Below are 20,038 nucleotides of genomic sequence, written 5' to 3'. Positions count from 1 at the left end.
TCATAAACCTGAAATTCCCTGAAGAGTTAAAAGGCACACTGGACAATGAAGACGAGCCAGAATGGGTGGAAGGATGCTCAGAATGCAGAGCTGGGCAGATTTTGAGAGGTGACTCAAGTAAGGGAGGGTCTCCCTGGGTTGGAAGGGGGAGTCAGATACCCTCAATGGAACCCCAAACCACTGCTTTTACCCTCAGTTCAACATGGAGGAAGATTTCCTACTCTTCAAGCACCAAATCTGAGGCTTCCCACTCCTCTGGGCTCTCCACCACCTTCCGTGTCAGGCAGGAGCAGTGCCATCGTTCCAAGATCCCGTAAATCAGACCTTGGTGCAGCTTCTGCATGTGGAGCTTGCCCCACTGCCTGGAGCTCCCCATCCCTCCCAGAGGCGACAGCAGCCTGGAGGAAGGCTCTGTTTCGCCTGTTCACATCCTTTTATCCCCAATAAAACCCTGTCCTTCCTTGCAGGTAGAGCTGACAGAAATCAGCCTGCCCGGGATGCTGAGCACACCCAGCACCCGCCACCTCTGCAGCCACTCAGATCTACTGGGATCCTTTCCCAAGGGCAGCCACCCCCAAAGGATGCCTGTGCCCTCCCTGGGCTCTTCCAGGTGGAACTGGGCTGTGCCAGTCCCCGGAGCAGGCGGAGATCACTACATCCCACGTCAGCTCTGGTACCCAATCTGCATCCTCCCAGCCTCAGCAGATGAATCAGCCTAGTGCTTCTATTTTTGCTTCACTCCCCAAGCTATTACTTATCCCTGCTAATGCTCTGGGGTTTTTTTTGGTTTTTTTTTTTGCTTTAATCTAACACAATCGTTTCTGTGCAGCCTCTTGCACTGGTTTCTAAGGCAACATCACTTTCCAGGATGATGAGCTCCTCCGTGCCAGCGCCGTTGGTGTGGTCTCTAATTAAGAGTTATTACCAAGAACAGCAATCAGAGCCATGAGGACACGCTCTGTGTGTCCAGGAAAGTGGGATTTACACACCCCGTGTGCTCACACACACACACACACGGGCTGTGGAACCAGCCTGACACCCCTGCTCAACTCACGCTTCACTTCTTCCCACAGGCTGCAAGAAACCCGGCTGAAGGATGAAAGTGGAATATTTAGGATTCTGACCACCAGAATTATAAGCTTAACACCGCAAAGGTGTGGAGCTGTACAAACCTTAAGCGCAGCCTCATGTTTTATACAGGACGGGTCATTTGCAGATCAAATCCTGCTTTAGGATTTACATCAAGAAATCAGAGATCGGCCAAAACCTGAAATCAAACACACCCAGAGCGTTTCCAACTCAGTATTTGCTCATTGTGGGGGGTATTTCATTGTGGAAACCGAGAAGAGGCAACACAAAGTTCGCCGAACGATGCACAAGCCGCAGACTGGCAACATCAGCCAGGGAAGGAGGCTTGGAATTCAGATTTCCCCAGAAAGTTCAACAGCATCACTGAGGAAATGTGCTCAGCAGCCTCAGCCTGGCACAATCTGCAGCCAGGAGTGGATTTGTTTCGCTCCCAGCTTTTCTTGAAAATCCCAGCGTCAAGGATGAGCGGGAATATAAAATAAAGGAAGGAAATCAAGCTCAGGAAGGCTGGCCAAGGCTGCTGGGTGCCAGCTCCAAGGGAGAGCTGGGCACGGCTGCATCCAGCTGGAGAGAAACCAGGAACTGGTGTAACAGGGCAGGAGGAAACTGGGGAAAAACAGGGGCGTCTGCACTGGGATCCAGCTGGTTTGGGCAACCTCGAAAGGACACAGAGCTGTGGGGTGGGACAGGACAGGGAGGGTGGATTTAGAGGGGAATTTGGGAAGGAATTCCTGGCTGGGAGGGCGGGCAGGCCCTGGCACAGGGTGCCCAGAGCAGCTGTGGCTGCCCCTGGATCCCTGGAACAGGCTGGACGGGGCTTGGAGCAGCCTGGGACAGTGGGAGGTGTCCCTGCCATGGCAGGCGTGGCACTGGATGAGGTTTGAAGTTCCTTCCAACCCAAACCATTCAGGGATCCTGTTGGATCAGAGGCCCCTGAGCACCCAGCACTGCAGAGCTGCACCCCTGGGAAAACATCCTCTAAGGCAGCTCAGCCCAGCTCAGCTCAGCTCAGCTCAGTTTTCAGCCAGGGACAGAAGCAACACCTCCACAAAACCTCCTGTTCCAGCTGAACCAAACTCACACCAGGGCCAAGGTCCCCTCACAAATCTGTGTAACACTGACACAGAACTGCCTGCTGACACCCGGCGGGGTTCAGTTCCCTCACACACCCCCCCCGGGATAATTAACAGGTCTTTAATTAATGAACAGGCCGCAATGTGATGACACTGAGCATTTCCAAAGCATTATTAGAGCACCTCTGTCATTACCGGCTCCTGCACCGCAACTGCATTTGTGCTGATGATCTCAGGATGACTGGCTGCCCTTACACATCCCCCAGCCCCTGCCCTGATTAACACGACGTTAATCAGCTGATGAAGCCCTGTCAGACAAACCCGACCACAGTCTGGGGGGGTCCCACAGGAGAACTACAAACATGATATGACTGGAAGGTTACTGTGCAAATGCTAGACCCACTTAAAAGAATGGAAACCAGGCAGGGGAAGAAAATATTTACAGGAAGAGCTTCGCTGTGGCTGCAAAAGCAAAGCAAATCCTGTCATTAGACAGGGATGGGCATTTCTGGCTTTTCAATGCATTTGATTTGCACACAAACTGTTGAGAAATCTGCCCGGCATCCCACAGGGTGACTGTGGCAGTGGGCAGCACGACAGCCTGGCACGGGCTGGGGACAGGAGGCAGCCACAGGGATGGGGATGGAGGGGAGGGAAGGAGGGATGCAGGGAGGAGAGGAGCACTCCGGGCCCCCCATTTGGGGCAGGAATTCAGGAGCAGACTGTCTGCACCACAGGGTGGTTGTGCAATGAGCACTGCGCTCCGGAGCACCAGGGATCTGAGCTGGCCCTGGGCTGAACAGCTTATGCAAATCAAAATCCATAAGAGGATACAGCCCCCAAACACTGAAACAAATTAATTTCTCTCTTTTTTTTTTTTAATCGACTAGTCTTCAAGGACAGATTGAAGGAAAAAAAAATCTTCTGCAAGTGTGCCTTTGAAATAGAGCTTGAGGAGCAGAGGGAAGGGGGGACGTCAGCAGCAGAGCAGAATCCAACAGCCCGACCCTGGCCCTGGGAAAACTTCCCGTCATTTCCCCCCTTCACCACCCCCCAGCACCCAGCCAAGGCCTCTCCTTGCAAGAACAGAATTTAGGACCCTCACTGTCACCTCTAATGCCCAAATTGAGTTTTAATTCGTACAAGAGGCAACACAAAGGTTCTGTCACATTGTAAGGGCTGATAATGCCCCTCCTGTTCCTGTTATCAGCTCAGCTGCCTCCTGACATTAGAAGGTATAAAATAATTTTCCAGGAGGCTCTGGGGCAGTTCTCCCAATGGCAGTGACAACAATGAGAAGCTGAAATAAACCCAGAAGAGGGATAAGGGATTAAATCCGAGAATTGCACCATCAGCCTTGATGGCTCCTTAAGCTGCACAGTGAAAAATAGAAGGAAAAAAAAATAAAATTACAGAAGTGTGCAAGGCCTAATTTACAGGAGATGGATCCAACTTCCGTCAGAGAGAGGAATCTGCAGCATCACAGTTGCCATGACTCCCGAGGGAGCTGGATCACAGCACTGGGACCTATTTTAGCAGCACAGACAGGAGCTGATGTTTTCAGGGAAGCATCCTGTTATCCTGGAACAGACAGTGTCGGACATGGGAGCCTGGCTAAAGAGATTTCATCACTCAGCTTTAGCACGAGGTCCTCCAAAGTGCCTCAATCTGGGAGTAAATCTTGTTTCTGTGCCCCGCCTGCCCACCGGGGAAAAGAAATAAGATGGAGAGGGACTGGGGACAAGGGATGGAGGGACAGGACACAGGGAATGGCTTCCAGAGGGCAGGGAGGGATGGGAGACTGGGAAGGAATTCCTGCCTGGGAGGGTGGGGAAGGACTGGGCTGGAATTCCCAGAGCAGCTGTGGCTGCCCCTGGATCCCTGGCAGTGCCCAAGGCCAGGCTGGAGCAGCCTGGGACAGCGGGAGGTGTCCCTGCCATGGCAGGGGTGGCACTGGGTGTTCCTTCAGGTGCCTCCCAACCCATCCCAGGATCCCGTGAGGATCTCAGGTGTGGAGTAGGAGCCTCCCGGTCCTGCCTGACAGCCACAGGTGAGGTGCTGGCCCAGGTGTGGCAACAGCTGAAGATACAAAGCCCCTGAGATCTCACTGTCACAGAACAGGAGCACAAACAGGCACGTGGAGGGGACACAGTCCAGGGGGCATCTGGACTTCCACAGTCATCTCCGGGATCCCTGCAGCTCTGCCCAGGAAAGTGCAGCAAGCACCATGATGCCTTAAGCTTTAGCTTTGATGTATTTCAGGCTCCGTGCTGCCCAGGGGTGCAGCTCTGAGCTCACAGTCAGCGTCACTCAGCTCTGCACACAGCAGGGACACAAAACAAATCCTTCTCCTGCTGCACACCAAGGACAACTTCCAACCCAACAGCACAACCAAGGGTGGGCTGGAGGGAGAAAAAAGAAGGATGAGACCTCACAGCCTGGAGCTGGAATTGGACAATTAAACCCCAATATGCAAAGGGACCAAAACTTAGAAAAGTGTGAGACCTCGTGACCACTTTGTGACCATTTTGTGTCCACCTTGGGTGCAGCCCTGGCCAGGCTCTTGTCCTGCCCAAGGTGTGTCCTAAAGGCCTTTCAATAAATCCCTGCTTTATTCTCTGGCTCTGTGCAGTCCCTGTTCCAGCTCAGCCTTCCCAAGGCACCAACCAGCCCTGGACGTGGTGAAGAACGTCTGGCTGTGGCACTGGGGAACGCGGCTCAGCGCTGGGGTTAAAGGCTGGACTTTCCCAAGCTGAACAATTCCCTGCCTGTAAACAAGCACAGTCACCACGGCCAGGGATCTCCACACCTTTCCCTTCACGGAGCTCTGGGCTCAGCTCTGGGCTCAGCTCTGGGCTCAGCTCTGGGCTCAGCTCGGGGCTCAGCTGGGCTGTGACTGATGCGCGAATTCCGCGCTCCGGCCTCGGATGCGCCACGGGCACTTCCACCCCCCTGCTGCCAAGTGAGGGATCCAGCCAGGCCTCCTGGGGGTTTGCAGCTCGGCAACAGCTGCTCCATGAAGGGCCGGGCAGGAATGGAAACGGAGACAAAAGCCTCAGCCACGTGGCTGCGTGTCTGGGAATGGGCTGGAGGGAGGTTCGGAGTGCCCGTCCCTGGAGGTGTCCCAGAACTCCTGGAGGTGGCACTCAGAGCTCTGGGCAGGGGACAAGGTGGGGATTGGGCACAGGACTCCAACCTTAATGATCCTGGGATTCTGGGATGGCAAAGCACCTCCAGCTGCTGTGGGAACACGGCACCAAGAGCTCCAAAACAAGGTCAGCCACGGAACTGTGGAAGCTCCTGAGCTGGGAGACACCCACAAGGATCAGTGATCCAACCCCTGGCTCTGCACAGACACCCCAACAATCCCACCCTGGGCGTCCCTGAGTGCTGTCCAAAGGCTCCTGGAGCTCTTGGGAATGTGCCAACGCGTCTCCTTCCCTGGGGAGCCCGGGCAGTGCCCAGCACCCTCAGGGGGAATTTGAGCTGGGCCTTCTGAGCTCCTCTTAAGAACCCCAAGGAACCAACTGGTGACTCCACCAAGTGCTGAAAGGAGGAAAGCAATGGAAGGTCACCAAAGGCCTGAGTAAACTCACATCGGGACAACTGCCAGGTGCAAAGTTTGTGCCAACTTACTCACAACAGGCTGCAGTGCTACTCTGAGCCAGGACTCCTCCAGTCCGTGCACGGTCACCTGTGCAAGACGCTCAGGAGGAGCTTTCCTTTCAAAAACTCCTGGCAGACAATGGAAAGGCCTTGAAGAAACGCTGGTTTTGTCAAAGATGCTGCCTTCAGCTTTCCCTCTGTTTTGTTGCATCATGCACCAAAGAGCATCACTTCTGCAGGCACAAGTTCATGCAGAGAACACCACTTCCACTAAAATAGAACCACTCGGGGTTATGCAACGCTCATTAAAATTACAAAAACCTCTCAAAAACCTGAGCAGCATGTTAAGGCACTCTGGAGCTCGGGGTCTGGTGAGTTAGTGGCTGCATCATGCAAACTGGCAGCAAGAAAACTCTGCAAGAACAGCAACAAAAGTTCATGCCTGATGACAAGGCAAAACTGGAGAGCACCTGAGGGCAGGGATAAACTTCCCGGCCCGTCTCAGCACAGCGGGGTTCACAGAGATGCCAACTCTTTCTCAGGAAGCTTGAGAATGAGCACAAGTACAAGAAGATTTGTAATTTCGCCTCTCTCCATGTTTCAGCATTTCTAAGAACTGGGTTCAGTTCTGTGGGATGAATTCCAGCTCGTTTCCTATGAGCACAGGGACCTTGCTCCCTGGAGAAGAGCCAGGGTGGCCAGGCCTGGATGCTGACCAGCCCGTCCAGAGTCTCCTATGAGAGGGATGAAGTCCCCAAATTTACATCAGCCCCGCCACTGTTTTGTTGGAGCTGCTTTGGGAAAAGGCTTTGATTCTAGAAGGAAAGACGTTGTGTGGATGGAGTGGCTCAGGGAGGCTTAAGCCCAACCAGCTGCAGGAGGAGAAGGGGACGCAGGTGGGATAAAGCCCAGCCCTGCAAACAACAGGGACCCGGAGCGTTCCCTGGCATCCTCCAGCCCTGAGCAGGGGCACGGGGAGCACTGACCCACCGCAGCTCAGGTGACAAGAACCCAAAAGTGCCAATTCACCCCAAGACTCCACCACATTTGTCCACCTCAATCTAAACGGATCAAACCCCAACGCAGAGCTCCAGACCTTTGGGAATTAGCACTGTGAGCCAGGCAAGCAGCCCCAGCAGCCCCTGAGAGCAGCAAACACCCCTCATGCCAGGCTGGGATGCCCACACGGCTCATGCCAGGGGCAGGGACACTGGGCACACTCACACACCTCTGGTCAGCTGCCGGGGGACAGCTCTGGGGGCTGGCCTGGCCACCAGGGCTGCCACCCCACGGGCCTTGGTGGGTCTCATGTAGCCCTTGAGCTGCTCTGCTGCCTTCACTCTCTCTTTCTTTGCCTCCTTCACCGCCTTCTGGTCACCTTCTTCTTCCTTTTCTTTAGGTGGGGCTTGAGAGTCCTTTCCTTCAGTTATTTCTTGAGATTCCTTTTCTTTACTTGTGTCCTGAGATTCCTTCTCTTTGGTTGTGTCCTGAGATTCCTTTTCCTTAGGTGTGTCCTGAGATTCCTTTTCTTTAGCTATTTCTTGAGAGTCTTTTACTTCACTTGTGTCCTGAGACTCCTTTTCCTTGGTTACTTCTTGAGATTCCTTTTCTTTAGTTATTTCCTGAGATTCCTTTTCTTTAGGTGTGTCCTGAGATTCCTTTTCTTTAGTTACTTCTTGAGATTCCTTCTCTTTGGTTACGCCTTGAGATTCCTTTTCTTTAGTCGCTCCTTGCGATTTCTTTTCTTTATCTTGAGTTTCTCTTTCTTTAGTTGCGTCTTGTGAATCCTTTTCTTTGGTTTTGGCTCGTGAATCCTTTTCTTTGGTTTTGGCTTGAGAATCCTCTTCTTTGGTTTTATCTTTATCCACCTCAGCCTTGGACACTGGCGCATCCTTCAGGAGAACGTCCCCACCACGAGGAGCATCCTTCAGGGGAGCCTCACCAGCACCAGCAGGTCCCTCCTCTGCAGGCTGCCAGGGACCTTTTTTGTTCTCTCTGGGCAGTTTTTGGGGAGTTTGGGCAGCTGTCCCATGCAGGGCAGCACCCTCAGGCTCAGTGCCCCGGTGTCGGGGTGAGCTCTCTCCAGCTTTCCTGCCCATGGCAGCTGCTGGCACCGCCTGGCACAAGGCTGCAGGGGCTGGGGAGATGCTCCCTGTGCTCCCAGGTGTTCCTGCAGGGGCTGGGGAGATGCTCCCTGTGCCCCCAGGTGTTCCTGCAGGGGCTGGGGAGATGCTCCCTGTGCCCCCAGGTGTTCCTGCAGGGGCTGGGGAGATGCTCCCTGTGCTCCCAGGTGTTCCTGCAGGGGCTGGGGAGATGCTCCCTGTGCTCCCAGGTGTTCCTGCAGGGGCTGGGGAGATGCTCCCTGTGCCCCCAGGTGTTCCTGCAGGGGCTGGGGAGATGCTCCCTGTGCTCCCAGGTGTTCCTGCAGGGGCTGGGGAGATGCTCCCTGTGCCCCCAGGTGTTCCTGCAGGGGCTGGGGAGATGCTCCCTGTGCCCCCAGGTGTTCCTGCAGGGGCTGGGGAGATGCTCCCTGTGCCCCCAGGTGTTCCTGCAGGGGCTGGGGAGATGCTCCCTGTGCTCCCAGGTGTTCCTGCAGGGGCTGGGGAGATGCTCCCTGTGCTCCCAGGTGTTCCTGCAGGGGCTGGGGAGATGCTCCCTGTGCTCCCAGGTGTTCCTGCAGGGGCTGGGGAGATGCTCCCTGTGCTCCCAGGTGTTCCTGCAGGGGCTGGGGAGATGCTCCCTGTGCTCTTCTCTGCACAGGACACGGTGGCCTCCGGTCCCCCTGTCCCCTTGGCAGCCCCAGCTCCGTGTTTGGGAAGCTCTGAGGGAATCTTGGCAGCGCTGTGCCTTTTATCGGCAGGTTTTATTTCTTTAGCATCCACCTTTGCCACGGGGGAAAGGTGACCTTTGTCCTTGGGCTGCCCATCCTGGGCAGCAGCCTCTCTGCTTCTGCCATCCTTGGGGGAAACCTCCTCTCCAGGTTCTTTGCGTCCCAGAAGACTGCTGGGCTGCTCACCGCATCTCTGGGTCTGCATCTCCTTAGCACCAGGCCCAGGCTCTCTGCTGCTTTTCTCTGCCACAGCTTCCAGAGGAGGAGGAGGAGGAGGAGGAAGGCCCCCAGTCCCTGCACCCCCCTCTCTGTGCTTTGGGAGGCCACAGGGAGCGTCACCCCCATCACCAGGCCCACCTGCCGTGGCCTGAGACACGGATTTGAAGTCACTTCCTTTATTATTCCAAAGCTTTGGAGGGCCAGCGGGAAAGTTTTTCATGTTTCTGTTTTCATCGACCAAATCCGCGTCTTCCATCCCACACCCCAGCCCAGATCCCAGGGGAGGCTGCGCTTCCCTCCTGTCTGCCTTTGCCTCTAGAGGAACAGGCTGCCTGGAGGCATTTTTAGCCTTTTTGCTGCTTCCATCGTAACCCCTCTTTTTAGATCTCTCAGGGACTGGGGCCAGGCTGGGATCTGACACTGCTGGATGCTCTGGAACGGGATTTTTATCCCTGCTGCAAGGACTGGCACCTCCCGCCTCAGGCTTGTCCCTGATCTCTGGGCCAGGAGGAGGGGACATTGCTGCTGCTGCTTTATGCTCCAGCAGAAAAGGCTGCTGTGGGTCAGGCTCCCCTTTCTTGTGCTTCTCTTCACTCCCTGTGTGTGATTTCCCTGGCTCCAGAGGCCAAGCAGGAGCCTGGACCTTGGCAGCATCAGGCTGCAGTGCCACTGGAGCCCTGGAATTCTCTTTGCCCCTCTCACACTGAGTTTGTTGAACGTGTCCCACTGCAGGGCTGTCACCTGGCTGCAGCTCAGGACTCTGCTCAGCCTTTCTGCCTTTCCCATCCCTGCTTTTACCCTTGGGCACGTCCAGCCCCAGCTCCCTGGTGGGACTGTGCATCCCCGCCCTGTGCTCTGGGAGAGGCCGGGATTTATCTGCTCCCTTCCCTTTATTCGCCGGCCAAGTTTCCTCAGCACTGCCTGTTTCTGGCTCTGAAGCCTCTGTTTTCTGGCCTGAAAGATTTGGCTGCTCAGAGCAGCTCCCAGTGCCTCCCTGCATTTCGGCTCTCCCCAGCTCCTGTGCCAGCCTCTCTCTTTGCAAACCGGAGCCCTGCTCCTTCTCCAGGCTCATTCCCTTCCTGCCTGCAGCCACCTGCTCCCGCCTGCCTTCCCCCCCAGCACCCGGGACAGCTGCCTGCCCAGAGGGGCTTTTCTCAGGCTCTTTCCTCCTCCCGTCGCTGCTCCTCTTCCTGGCTTTCTCTGCCAGCACTGTCACAGCCGAGCCGAGCCCGGCGGCCTCTCCGCCTCTCCCAACCAAGTCCACCTCTTTGGTGGGGCTGACGGTGGCAGCCTGAGCTGCCGTTTTGGCTTCCTCCCTGCTCTTCTCCAGCAGCAAAGTTTGGTCTAAAGCTCCCAAACCAGCTGCTTCGCTTTTCCCAGTGTTCCCGTTCCGTTTCTCCGGCCCCAGCTCGATTGGCCTTTGCGTTTTAGCTCCGTTTTCCCGCAAGCCCCCAGCAGGGACACAGCCCCCCTCCCTGCCCTGATCACTGCCCTCCTGCACCTTATCAGCTACCTCAGGAAAACCCCCTGCATCCATCTTATTCTCAAGGAAAGGCTGCTGGGAAAAGCTCCTTTCCCCTTTTTTGCTCCTTCCGTCGCTGCCTCGCTTTTTGGGCTTGTCTGCAGGGCAGGCCTGTGCGGCGCTGGCTGACGGCCGTCCCCTGGCAGCAACACCCTGGCCGTTTTCAGGAGAAACCGCTTCCTCTGTCCTCCCTCCATCCCCTGAGAGCACCATGTGCTCCGAGCTGCTTTTCATCCTTCTGCCTTTCCCCTCGCTGCGCTTTTTCTTAGGCCTGTCCACCCCGGGTGTCAAACTGGGATCTTTCCCGGGCTGCTGCTGCTGCTGGGAAGGAGCGAACCCTCTCCCTTTGTTTGGGTCTGGGGGATCTGCCGGCACCCCCCTGCCCCCGGCCTCCCCAGGGCTGGGGGGTCTGGGGGCATCAGGAACACCCTGAGCCCTTCCGTCCTGCTCTGCTGGGACCTCCCCGGGTCTTGGTGAGACTAAAGCTGGGACAGGAGCTCCAGGAGCATCTGCTGGGCTCCTCAGTCCTCCCCCGGAGCCCGGGTTACTTTCTCCAGCTGCCTTTGGCCCTGGAGGGATCTTGTCCTCCAGGTGAGGCTGTTTGGGGGATTCCTTCTCAACCCCTTTGCTTTTCTCCCTGTTTTTCTTGGCTGCCGTTTCCAGGGGAGGCTGAAGGACAGAGTCCCTGGGTGCTGCCTGCCCTGGAGATGGGCTTTCAGGCTCCTTATTTTTCTGGGAAAGGGGCAATTCCCAAGGTTTGGCCTGTAAGGCAGTTTCCGCTTTGCTCACGTTGACCACCGCATCAGCACTTTTGGACTCCTCGTCCTCCCTCTTCTCCTTTTTATTGGGGAAATCTCTCTCCACGGGCTTGGGGGGTCCCTTTGCTGTAGCAGACTCCTGCCCCTTAGCCTTGCCCAGCGGCTCAGAGGGAACCTCTTGGGTTTTGCCTTTAGGTTCCAGCATGCAGCTGTCATCTCTCCTTGCCCCTGTTTGCATTTCCTCCCCGGGTCTGGCAGCCAGCACAGGGGATTTTGGGGCCTGCTGTCCCGGGGCTGGCACTGGGAAGGCCTTTTGCTCATCCAGGGCATGACTCCCGGTCGTTATTTTAGCATCCTTTGGCGCATCCAGAGCTCTGCTTCCCGAGGGTGTTCCAGGACACGCGTCTGGATTCTGCCATCCCAGCCCAAGGGGAGCACTCCTGGCAGCTCTGCAGCCTGCTCCGTTCTCATCCCAGAACTCCATCCCTCTTGGCAGCTGGCTTCTCCTTTGTTTGGGTTTCTTTTTCTTTTTCTTCACGAGGGCACCTTCCAAATCCCAGTTTTCCTGGGGGGGATCTCTGCAGCTCTCCACAGGCTCCGTGGGGACACTGGTGGCCTTTTTGTGAGGAACCCTAAAGCCAGGGGATGTTCCAAGCTCCAGTGTGGAACAGGGATCTGCTCTGGGCTCAGGACTCTTCTGCTGTGGGACACCTACGGGATGCTCCTCTGGCACATCTGTGAGAGGCACTGGGGCAGGTTTTGCTCTGCCAAACCCACGGTCCCTGGGTTTGGGAGCTTGCCTGACTTGTGCAGTGGGCAGACCTGGAATACAGGAAGCCTGCTCAAACATCAAGGCCGCTACTTGCTCCATCAAAGAAACAAGAAATGTATTCTCTAGGTGACTGCAGCCCTCTCAAACAGGCCATAGAGGCAGGATTTCCCAGCACTGGAACCACACCAGAGCCACCCTGGGAGGGCTGGGGTAGGTATCTACCCCAACACCTGTGAAATCTACCCCCAATCCATCCATCAGGGCTGTTAAAGCACGAGCCTGACGCGGGCTCCTACCCCACCAAGAAGCACCGGTTCTTGTAAGGACGTGCCGTTGCTTTTTTAAAAATGCATTAAGGATCCATTTTGTCTCAGCAAGACAAGATCAGAGAGAGCCTTTTTATATCTCTAGCTGGCATCTTTCCAGAGTGGGAAAACAGAAGTTTAGTGGGAAGATGGGAAGAGAGATGGGGGCAGGAGAGCCAAGGTTCCCCAGCAGCCAGGGAGGAAGCAGTGGGAGGCAGAGCCTCTGTCCCAGGGTCACCTGCTGTGTCCCTGGGGATCCCTCAGCTGGGTTGGAGGAGAGGAGCAGTCGTTTGTCGCTCGGCCCTGGCCCACAAATCCTCCTCCACACCAAGTGTGAGCAGCACCAGCTCCTCTGGGGGGGCTGGGTCAGTGGAGCAGGAGGAAATCCCATCTTCCTTTGGCAATTACACAGCTCCACTGGGAAGGAGATCCTCCCTGGGAATATCCTCCTAAGAATTAACGGTCCTTTTCAATGCCAAAATAAAAGCCAGTGCTGATGGCACAGAGATGAGGAGCTCTGCAATCCTCCAGCACAGCTGTGAGCCAGTCCCAGGGAGAAAAAGCACCCAGAGCACACAGATTTGGGCTTTTGGTTTGGACGTGGAGGGAAAAGAGCCTCGGGGAGGGTTCCAGGAGAAGGGTGAGCCCAGCACCAGGAACACTGAGAACCACACAAAGACATTTCTGCTTGCCCAGGTGGCCCCACAGCCAGGAGCAGAAGGTGAAGAGTTCCCAGAGGAGGTTTCCACGAGGAAATGGCAGTTACTCTTTTACATTCTGATTTATATCCTACCTGAGGGCTCCCGCAGGGTTCTCCCTTCCTGAGGTTCTGCGTGCTGCACGTGGTTGTGCTCAGCCCCCTCCTTTTGTGTCTCACCATCCTCAGCAGGAGCAGATTTTTCTGCAAGGTCTTTGTTCTCCAGTGCTCCTTTTGCTTCAGCTGCAACGTGAGAGACAGGGACAGAAAGGCTTCAGGTCTCAGGAGCAGAGGCAGCCTGCAGCCAAAGCCCAGCCCTTGCAAAGGGGTTAATTTGGGCTTTAACAGGAATGAAGTTTATGAGACATGGTGCGTTCCTCTCCTCACACTCCCGTTTCAGCAGCACCTTTGTATTTTGCACATGCCAAGGTGGGGGTAGAACACGAAGCAGGGGCTGTTCCAGGGCTTAAGCACAGGGTGAGGGTTTGTTTGGGTTTTTTTCCCTCTTTGTAATCAACCCAATTCAGACTCTCCCAGCTTCCCAGTGGGAATTCAAATCCAGAATGAACTCCATTATCAGCCTGGAGTCCCTGGCTCATGCTGATCATCTTGTATTCATCCCTACCTTACAATACATCCCCACAGCCACCACAACATTCCTCACTCTGCCTAATTATAGCCAGCTTGAATTCGTAAGGCATTAATTACATGGGAGAGCACTTCTCCCTGTAATTAATTTTATTTAAATGTGAAACGGGAAGGAAAAACGATGACAGACATTGGTACAACAACCGCGCACCAGGGAGAAAAGGACAAGTTCTGCGGATGGCAGCACTGCCAAAAACCTGCTGGAGCTTCCAGTTTGGGGCAGAGCTGTGCTCTGGTGGCTTTTCTCACCTGCTGCCTCCCAGTGGTGGTTGGTTTTCCCGGGAATGTGCTCGTCCTGGGGGCTTGGAGGGGGTTTCCTGTCCTTTATCTTCTCGGAGTGATCCTCACAAACTTCTGGGGCTTTGGATTCCGCTTCCACCTTTGCTGTTGTTTCTGCAAATGGAATGGAAAGAGGGAAAAAAATTCCTATTTTTAAATGTAGATCAGATTAAGTGAGATAAAAAACACTCCTTCGCCTAATTTTTTTATCTTCTGCAAGGAACTGAAGTGTTTCCTCGCTTTCAAACCCTGATTTTTAGGATTTCTGCCTCCCTGCATTGTCCTGCACTTCCTGTTTCATTCACCCACCTGGGCCTCTCAGTCACTACATTCTAGTGGGACTTTTTGTTTTTGTTAAAACTTCTCTCTTGAAATTTAGCCTCATCATTAAACATAAAAAACCCATAAAAAACATAACATAAATAAACAAAAAACCCCCCATTTTAAAACCCCAAAACAAACAAACAAAAAAAAACCCACAAAAAAACCAAAACCAAAGCAAAAAACCATTAAAAATTTAAAAAATTATAAAAAGTATCAGAAGATAAGAAAAAAATATCTCACTCCAACCCCATCCACAACCAACCCACCTATGCTGCCTCTGCCCGGGACTATTTGCTGCATTTTAGCAATATAACTAGAACATAAACACGATTTTGGAGGGCAGTTTTCTCTCCGGAGGGATGGTGCCCCTGGAGAAATCCACACAGCGCAGCCAACCTGCACGTGGCAAACCAAACCAAACACCACTCAGCACTGCTAAGAGTGCCCAGTGAAAATTAAGAAATGATTAAAAAACCCCTGGTTTTATGTTTTACAAGTGAAGAACCCCCGTGAAGGATTTTCTGTGTGGCCTGAGAGCAGAGCTGAGCTCTCCTCAAGGTGCTTCACCCAAAGCCAACCAGCGCTGGGCTCCACAACCCCAGAGGGCTTTTCCAACCTGAATCATCCCTGACTGGGACTCTGGGATTTGGGCACTCACCTGCAGGAGACTTGTCTTGGTGCTCAGATGTCAGCAGCTCCCCAGACACAGCAACCCTGGGGCCAGCTGCAGGGCCAGGCTGAGCTTCCAGTGACACATTCCCAGCATCCACAGCAGGGACAGGCTTGGCTGGAGCTGCAGGAGCAAACCCAGGATCCAGGCCATGGTGATGGTTGACTTCTGCTGCTGGGGCAAACTCAGAGCCCAGAACGTGCTGAGCTTTGTTCTCTGCTGCTGGAGCAAATCCCAAATCCAAGGCATGGTGAGGTTCTGCATCTGGTGATGGGGCAAAGCCCAAATCCATGGTCTGGTGGGATTCCATCCCTGCTGCTGGGGCAAAGCCCAAATCCATGGTCTGGTGGGATTCCATCCCTGCTGCGGGGGCAAAGCCCAAATCCATGGTCTGGTGGGATTCCATCCCTGCTGCGGGGGCAAAGCCCAAATCCATGGTCTGGTGGGATTCCATCCCTGCTGCTGGGGCAAAGCCCAAATCCATGGCATGGTGGGATTCCAAATCTGCTGCGGGGGCAAAGCCCAAATCCATGGCATGGTGGGACTCCCCACCTGCTGCCGGGGCAAACCCCAAATCCATGTTCTGGTGGGACTCCCCACCTGCTGCCGGGGCAAACCCCAAATCCGCCCCACGGTGGGATCCAGCATCTGCTGCCGGGGCGGACGCGTCACTGACACCTTTGGGAGGGTTGGCTTCAGGTGCAGGAGAAAACCCCCCGTCCGTGGCCTGGAAAGGGTTGGCTGCTGCTGCAGGCCCTGGAGCTGGGGCAGGTTTGGCGTCTCCAGCAGGGACAGCCCCAGCCTTCTCTGCGGGCAGGGACGCGGCGTCGGCGGCGGGAACAGAGGCTGCACCTGCCCAGGAGCACACACACCACAGATCAGGGAAAATCCCCTGCAAACACCTGAGCTGAGCTGCTTTACGGCCGGGGAACACACAGGGGTGTCCTCTTGTCTCCCAGCACCACCTCCTCCCTCACCCAGCAGTACACCCCAGTTATTCCAAGTCTTCATCCGCTGCTGGATGCATCCAGGAGCTTTTCCTGCTGCAGCCCCACGTGCCCTGCCCTGCATCCCTGCCCTGCAGCGGGGCTGCCATCTGCTCCCAGCAGCAGCCAAGGATGGATCGTTGCTGTTCCAACCCTCCCTGGTGCCACACAGCTGGCATGGGGCCAGAGCTGCCGGATCCTCTGCCAGGAGCACATTCCAGCAGACAGGAATGACAGCAAGAGGCTTCTGCTGAGCCCCAGGATGGTTTGGGCTGGAGGCACCTTCAAGATGTCCCAGCTCCAGCTCCACTCCCTTGTCCTGAGCAGGGACACCTCCAGGGATGAGGCAGCCACAGCTTCCCTGGGAAAACTCTTTTTCCCCTCTACTGCAGGACACAGAAAATGTGGGATCAGCTGTGTGAGCCCAGCGGGTTCTCCAAGAGCAGAAGTTCTGACACACTCCAAAGCTGCACGCTTCACCCTAAACGTGGCTTGTGCTGGTGGTGGGGGTCTGGCTGGTGCTCAAGCAGGAGCTTTGGCACTCCTGACACAAAATCCTCCCACGAATCCCAAATTCCCTCTATTCCTTCAAACTGGCCTCGTTCATTTTTTCACACGGTAGCTCCTACCACTGAGCTGGTTGCTCCCAACCAACATTTGTCACTTCACAGCACAATCAAACCTCTGCATTTAAGCTCCTATTTGCCTAAAATCCCCTCAAAGGAGGTTTTTCAGTCGGTTTTTGTTTAGTGTTCCAGCTGTCCAGAGGCAAGCTTTTCCAAATGATCGGCGCCAGAAGCACTGGAGCTCTTCTGCAGCTCCTCATCTCAACAGCCCCAAGCTCTGCCCACCCTCTGTGTCCTGCAGCTCAGTGCCCTGAACATCTCCCATCTATTGCTGATGACCAAAAAATAACATTCCTACTGATTTTTTCAGTCACATCTAAAAATATCCTCCCCAGCCAATGGAAAATGTATTAAATCTAAATTAGATTCTTAAACTGAAGTCAGAAAGAGATAGAAAAAATGGAAAAAAGTCCCTTTTAAAATGGAACTCAAGGATCCATTTAGATAAAACAAATATTTTGGTTGAACCAAACCCAAAGGATCCATCATGCACCAGCCCTCATTTGGGTTTGACTTTGTCCTGGGTTTTTTAAGTGATATCACGATCTTCTTCAAAAGAAAACGTGAAGATTGTGATTTTACGTATGAAAAAGGCTGTCAATAAAGAGATATTAAAAGCAGTATGGGTGTTCCCTGGAGAATTATGGAAACGAGTGGGATAAACTATTAGGAAACTGGACAACAACTGGCACTGTGAGTCTGGGTATGAGTATGTTAAAAATGGGATTTTTTAAAAGATAATCTTTTAAAGGGGCAGGTTTAAAGGTAATTGTGAATAGATCTGCCACTTGGGGCCGTGGGTCAGTGGTGGCCTTGGCAGTGCTGGGGAAGGGTTGGACCAGGTGACCTCTGAGTTCTTTTCCAACCTCAGCCATTCCCTCACTCTGTGCCCTAACCATGGCCTTGGGATTTTCCTGGAGCTAAAATCTGGAGACAGTGAAGACATTCCCACAGAATCAGCTCCTGGACTGGCACAGGACTGAGCAGATCTGCTGCTTCTCCCTCAGGTATCCCCACAGCTGCAGGCACAGCAGGATCTGTTCTGGGTGTCTCAGTCTAGGAAGGACATTGAGACCCCTGAGCACACCCAAAGGAGGCCACGAGGCTGGTGAGGGGCTGGGAACACAAACCCTCTGAGGAACGAGTGAGGGAGCTGGGGGCGTTTATCCTGGAGAAATGGAGACTCAGAGGTGACCTCGTCACTCCACAACTCCTGAAAGGTGGCTGTGCTCAGCTGGGGTCGGTCTCTCTCTCCAGGCAGCACTGACAGAACGAGAGGACACAGCCTCAAGCTGCACCAAGGGAAATACAGGCTGGATCTTAGGGAAAAGTTTTTCATGGAAAAATAATAAAGTACTGGAATGATCTGCCCGGGGAGGTGTGGAGTCACCACCCCTGGGTGTGTTTAAAGCAGACTGGATGTGGCACTGGTGCCATGATCCAGTTGAGGTGTTGGAGCTGGGATGGACTCGGTGATCTTGGAAGTCTCTTCCAACCTGATGATTCTGTGATTCTGTGTGAGTCTGTGATTCTGTGTGATTCTGTGTGATTCTATGATTCTGTGTGAGTCTGTGTGAGTCTGTGTGAGTCTGTGATTCTGTGTGATTCTGTGTGATTCTATGATTCTGTGATTCTGTGTGGGTCTGTGTGAGTCTGTGTGATTCTGTGAGTCTGTGTGATTCTGTGATTCTGTGTGATTCTGTGTGATTCTGTGATTCTGTGTGATTCTATGATTCTGTGATGCTGTGATTTGGATTCTGTGATTCTGTGTGAGTCTGTGTGAGTCTGTGTGAGTCTGTGATTCTGTGTGGTTCTATGATGCTGTGATTCTGTGTGAGTCTGTGATTGTGATTCTGTGATTCTGTGATTGTGATTCTGTGTTTCTGTGTGATTCTATGATTCTGTGATGCTGTGATTCTGTGATTCTGTGTGAGTCTGTGTGATTCTGTGTTTCTGTGTGATTCTATGATTCTGTGATGCTGTGATTCTGGGATTCTGTGATTCTGTGTGAGTCTGTGTGATTCTCTGATTAATCCTGTGACTGATTCTGTGATTCTGTGACCTGTTCACACCTCGCTGTGTTTCCCCCGGGAGAGACACCTCCATGTTTTCCCACCACCGCAGCTGCCAGGCCCAAACCCTGCCCCACCCCGGCGGCTGCAGGACTTTACCTGGTGCAGATCCCTTTGGTCCCTCGGTGGCTGCAGCCTCTCCTGGGAATGCTGAGGCTGCAGCAGGAACGTTCCCAGGTGCTGCTGCTGCCGTGGGGCTCTCGGGCAGGCTCGTCCTTATGGCTTCTGTGGCTGCAGGGGGCACTGGGGAACAGGAGCAGCTGGGATCAGCCCCTGGCAAGGCCTGGGCACACGGCTCCTCCCTGGAGCTACTGGCACTGGGGACACCCTGAGGGGTTCCTCAGCCACCCCAGGGAGGGAATTCCCCATCAGCTCAGAGAAACTCAGCTTTTTTTGCCCCCTCTCAGGAAAATAATTTGTGCAGCACCCAGGAAAACTCTTGAATCCCAGGAGAAGTGGTGAAGTTGGGGAGTGTTGTGTTACAAACCCTTCCAACTCCAGAAACATTTCCTACCCATGACCAGGGTGAAACTGTTCTCAGCTTCTTCACAGAAATAAAGATCCCACTATGGGACAAGTTCTGTAATGCACCCAAATTCCCAATGGGATAATATCCCAGTGGAGCCTCAAAGATTTAACTGTGACCAGAATTTAAAGGCAACTGTAAAATCCCAGAAAGGTTTGGGTGGCAAGGAACCTTAAGGATCACCCAATCCCACCCCTGCCACGGGCAGGGACACCTCCCACTGCCCCAGGGTGCTCCAAGCCCTGTCCAACTTGTCCTTGAACACTTCCAGGGATCAACTCCTTCCCAGTATCCCATCTAACCCTGCCCTCTTTCAGTTTAGAGCCATTCCCACTCCTCAAAGATGCATTTCCATTCTAAACGGATGTGAGCAGCAGGAACAGCGCTGTCCTTGGTCATCTCCCACGTGGCTCTGTCACAGCCTCGTGTCCCTTGAGGAGGCAGACGAGGAGAGGAGCTGCTCCTGCTGCTCAGGAGCTCTCTACCAACACCTCCTGCAGCTCAGCTCCAAACTGCTTGTTTACCTGGTGGCTCAACAAAGAAAGAGGTATCTGGTCCCTTCATGTCCTGCTGAGCTCCCATCCAGTATTCTTCAGGTGCTGCGGGGAACAAACACACCGAGTCCAGCCCTGACCCCACTTTGGGCTTTGACTTTCCCAGTGGAAGGTCTGGGTTCTGAGTTCATCCTCAGGAACTTTTTAATCCCCCCTAGGAGAGGTGCCAGAACTGTTTTTTCCCCCAGTTCTTCTGGGGAAGTGGCTCTGGGCAGCCCTGCCTGAGCAGGGGGGCTGGGAAAGTTCCAGCCTTAACCACCCTGTGATCTCTTAATGCAGAATCCCAGATTGCTTTGGGCTGGAAGGGACCTTAAAGCTGATCTCATGGGCAGGGACACCTCCCACTGTCCCAGGGTGATCCAAGCCCCATCCAGCCTGGCCTTGGGCACTGCCAGGGATCCTGGGGCAGCCACAGCTGCTCTGGGCACCCTGTGCCACCCACATTCCCCCTGAACCAACCATGCCACGAGGAAACTTTCCAA

At 54.2% G+C, this 20,038-nt stretch overlaps 1 protein-coding gene across 8 annotated transcripts in view; it reads right to left on the bottom strand.

Moving 5' to 3' along the window:
- Positions 1-20,038, bottom strand: part of MAP4 (microtubule associated protein 4) — a 146,676-nt gene that overhangs the window by 40,325 nt on the left and 86,313 nt on the right. For 7 of the 8 annotated variants that reach the window (XM_066202327.1, XM_066202296.1, XM_066202295.1 and 4 more), the window contains 6 exons: positions 19,527-19,601; positions 18,576-18,719; positions 14,781-15,644; positions 13,769-13,912; positions 12,968-13,114; positions 6,997-11,919 (listed from right to left, as the gene is read on the bottom strand). In XM_066202327.1, coding sequence (XP_066058424.1) covers positions 6,997-11,919; positions 12,968-13,114; positions 13,769-13,912; positions 14,781-15,644; positions 18,576-18,719; positions 19,527-19,601 — 6,297 coding nt within the window. The remainder of the gene's footprint in view (positions 1-6,996; positions 11,920-12,967; positions 13,115-13,768; positions 13,913-14,780; positions 15,645-18,575; positions 18,720-19,526; positions 19,602-20,038) is intronic. The other variant, XM_066202335.1, reaches the window with a different exon arrangement.

Source organism: Chamaea fasciata, unplaced genomic scaffold (assembly GCF_029207755.1).
Source record: "Chamaea fasciata isolate MVZ Bird 193981 ecotype frontalis unplaced genomic scaffold, bChaFas1.0.hap1 SCAF_1, whole genome shotgun sequence".
Classification (NCBI taxonomy): domain Eukaryota; kingdom Metazoa; phylum Chordata; class Aves; order Passeriformes; family Sylviidae; genus Chamaea; species Chamaea fasciata.
This window is presented reverse-complemented; position numbering and strand designations above follow the sequence as displayed.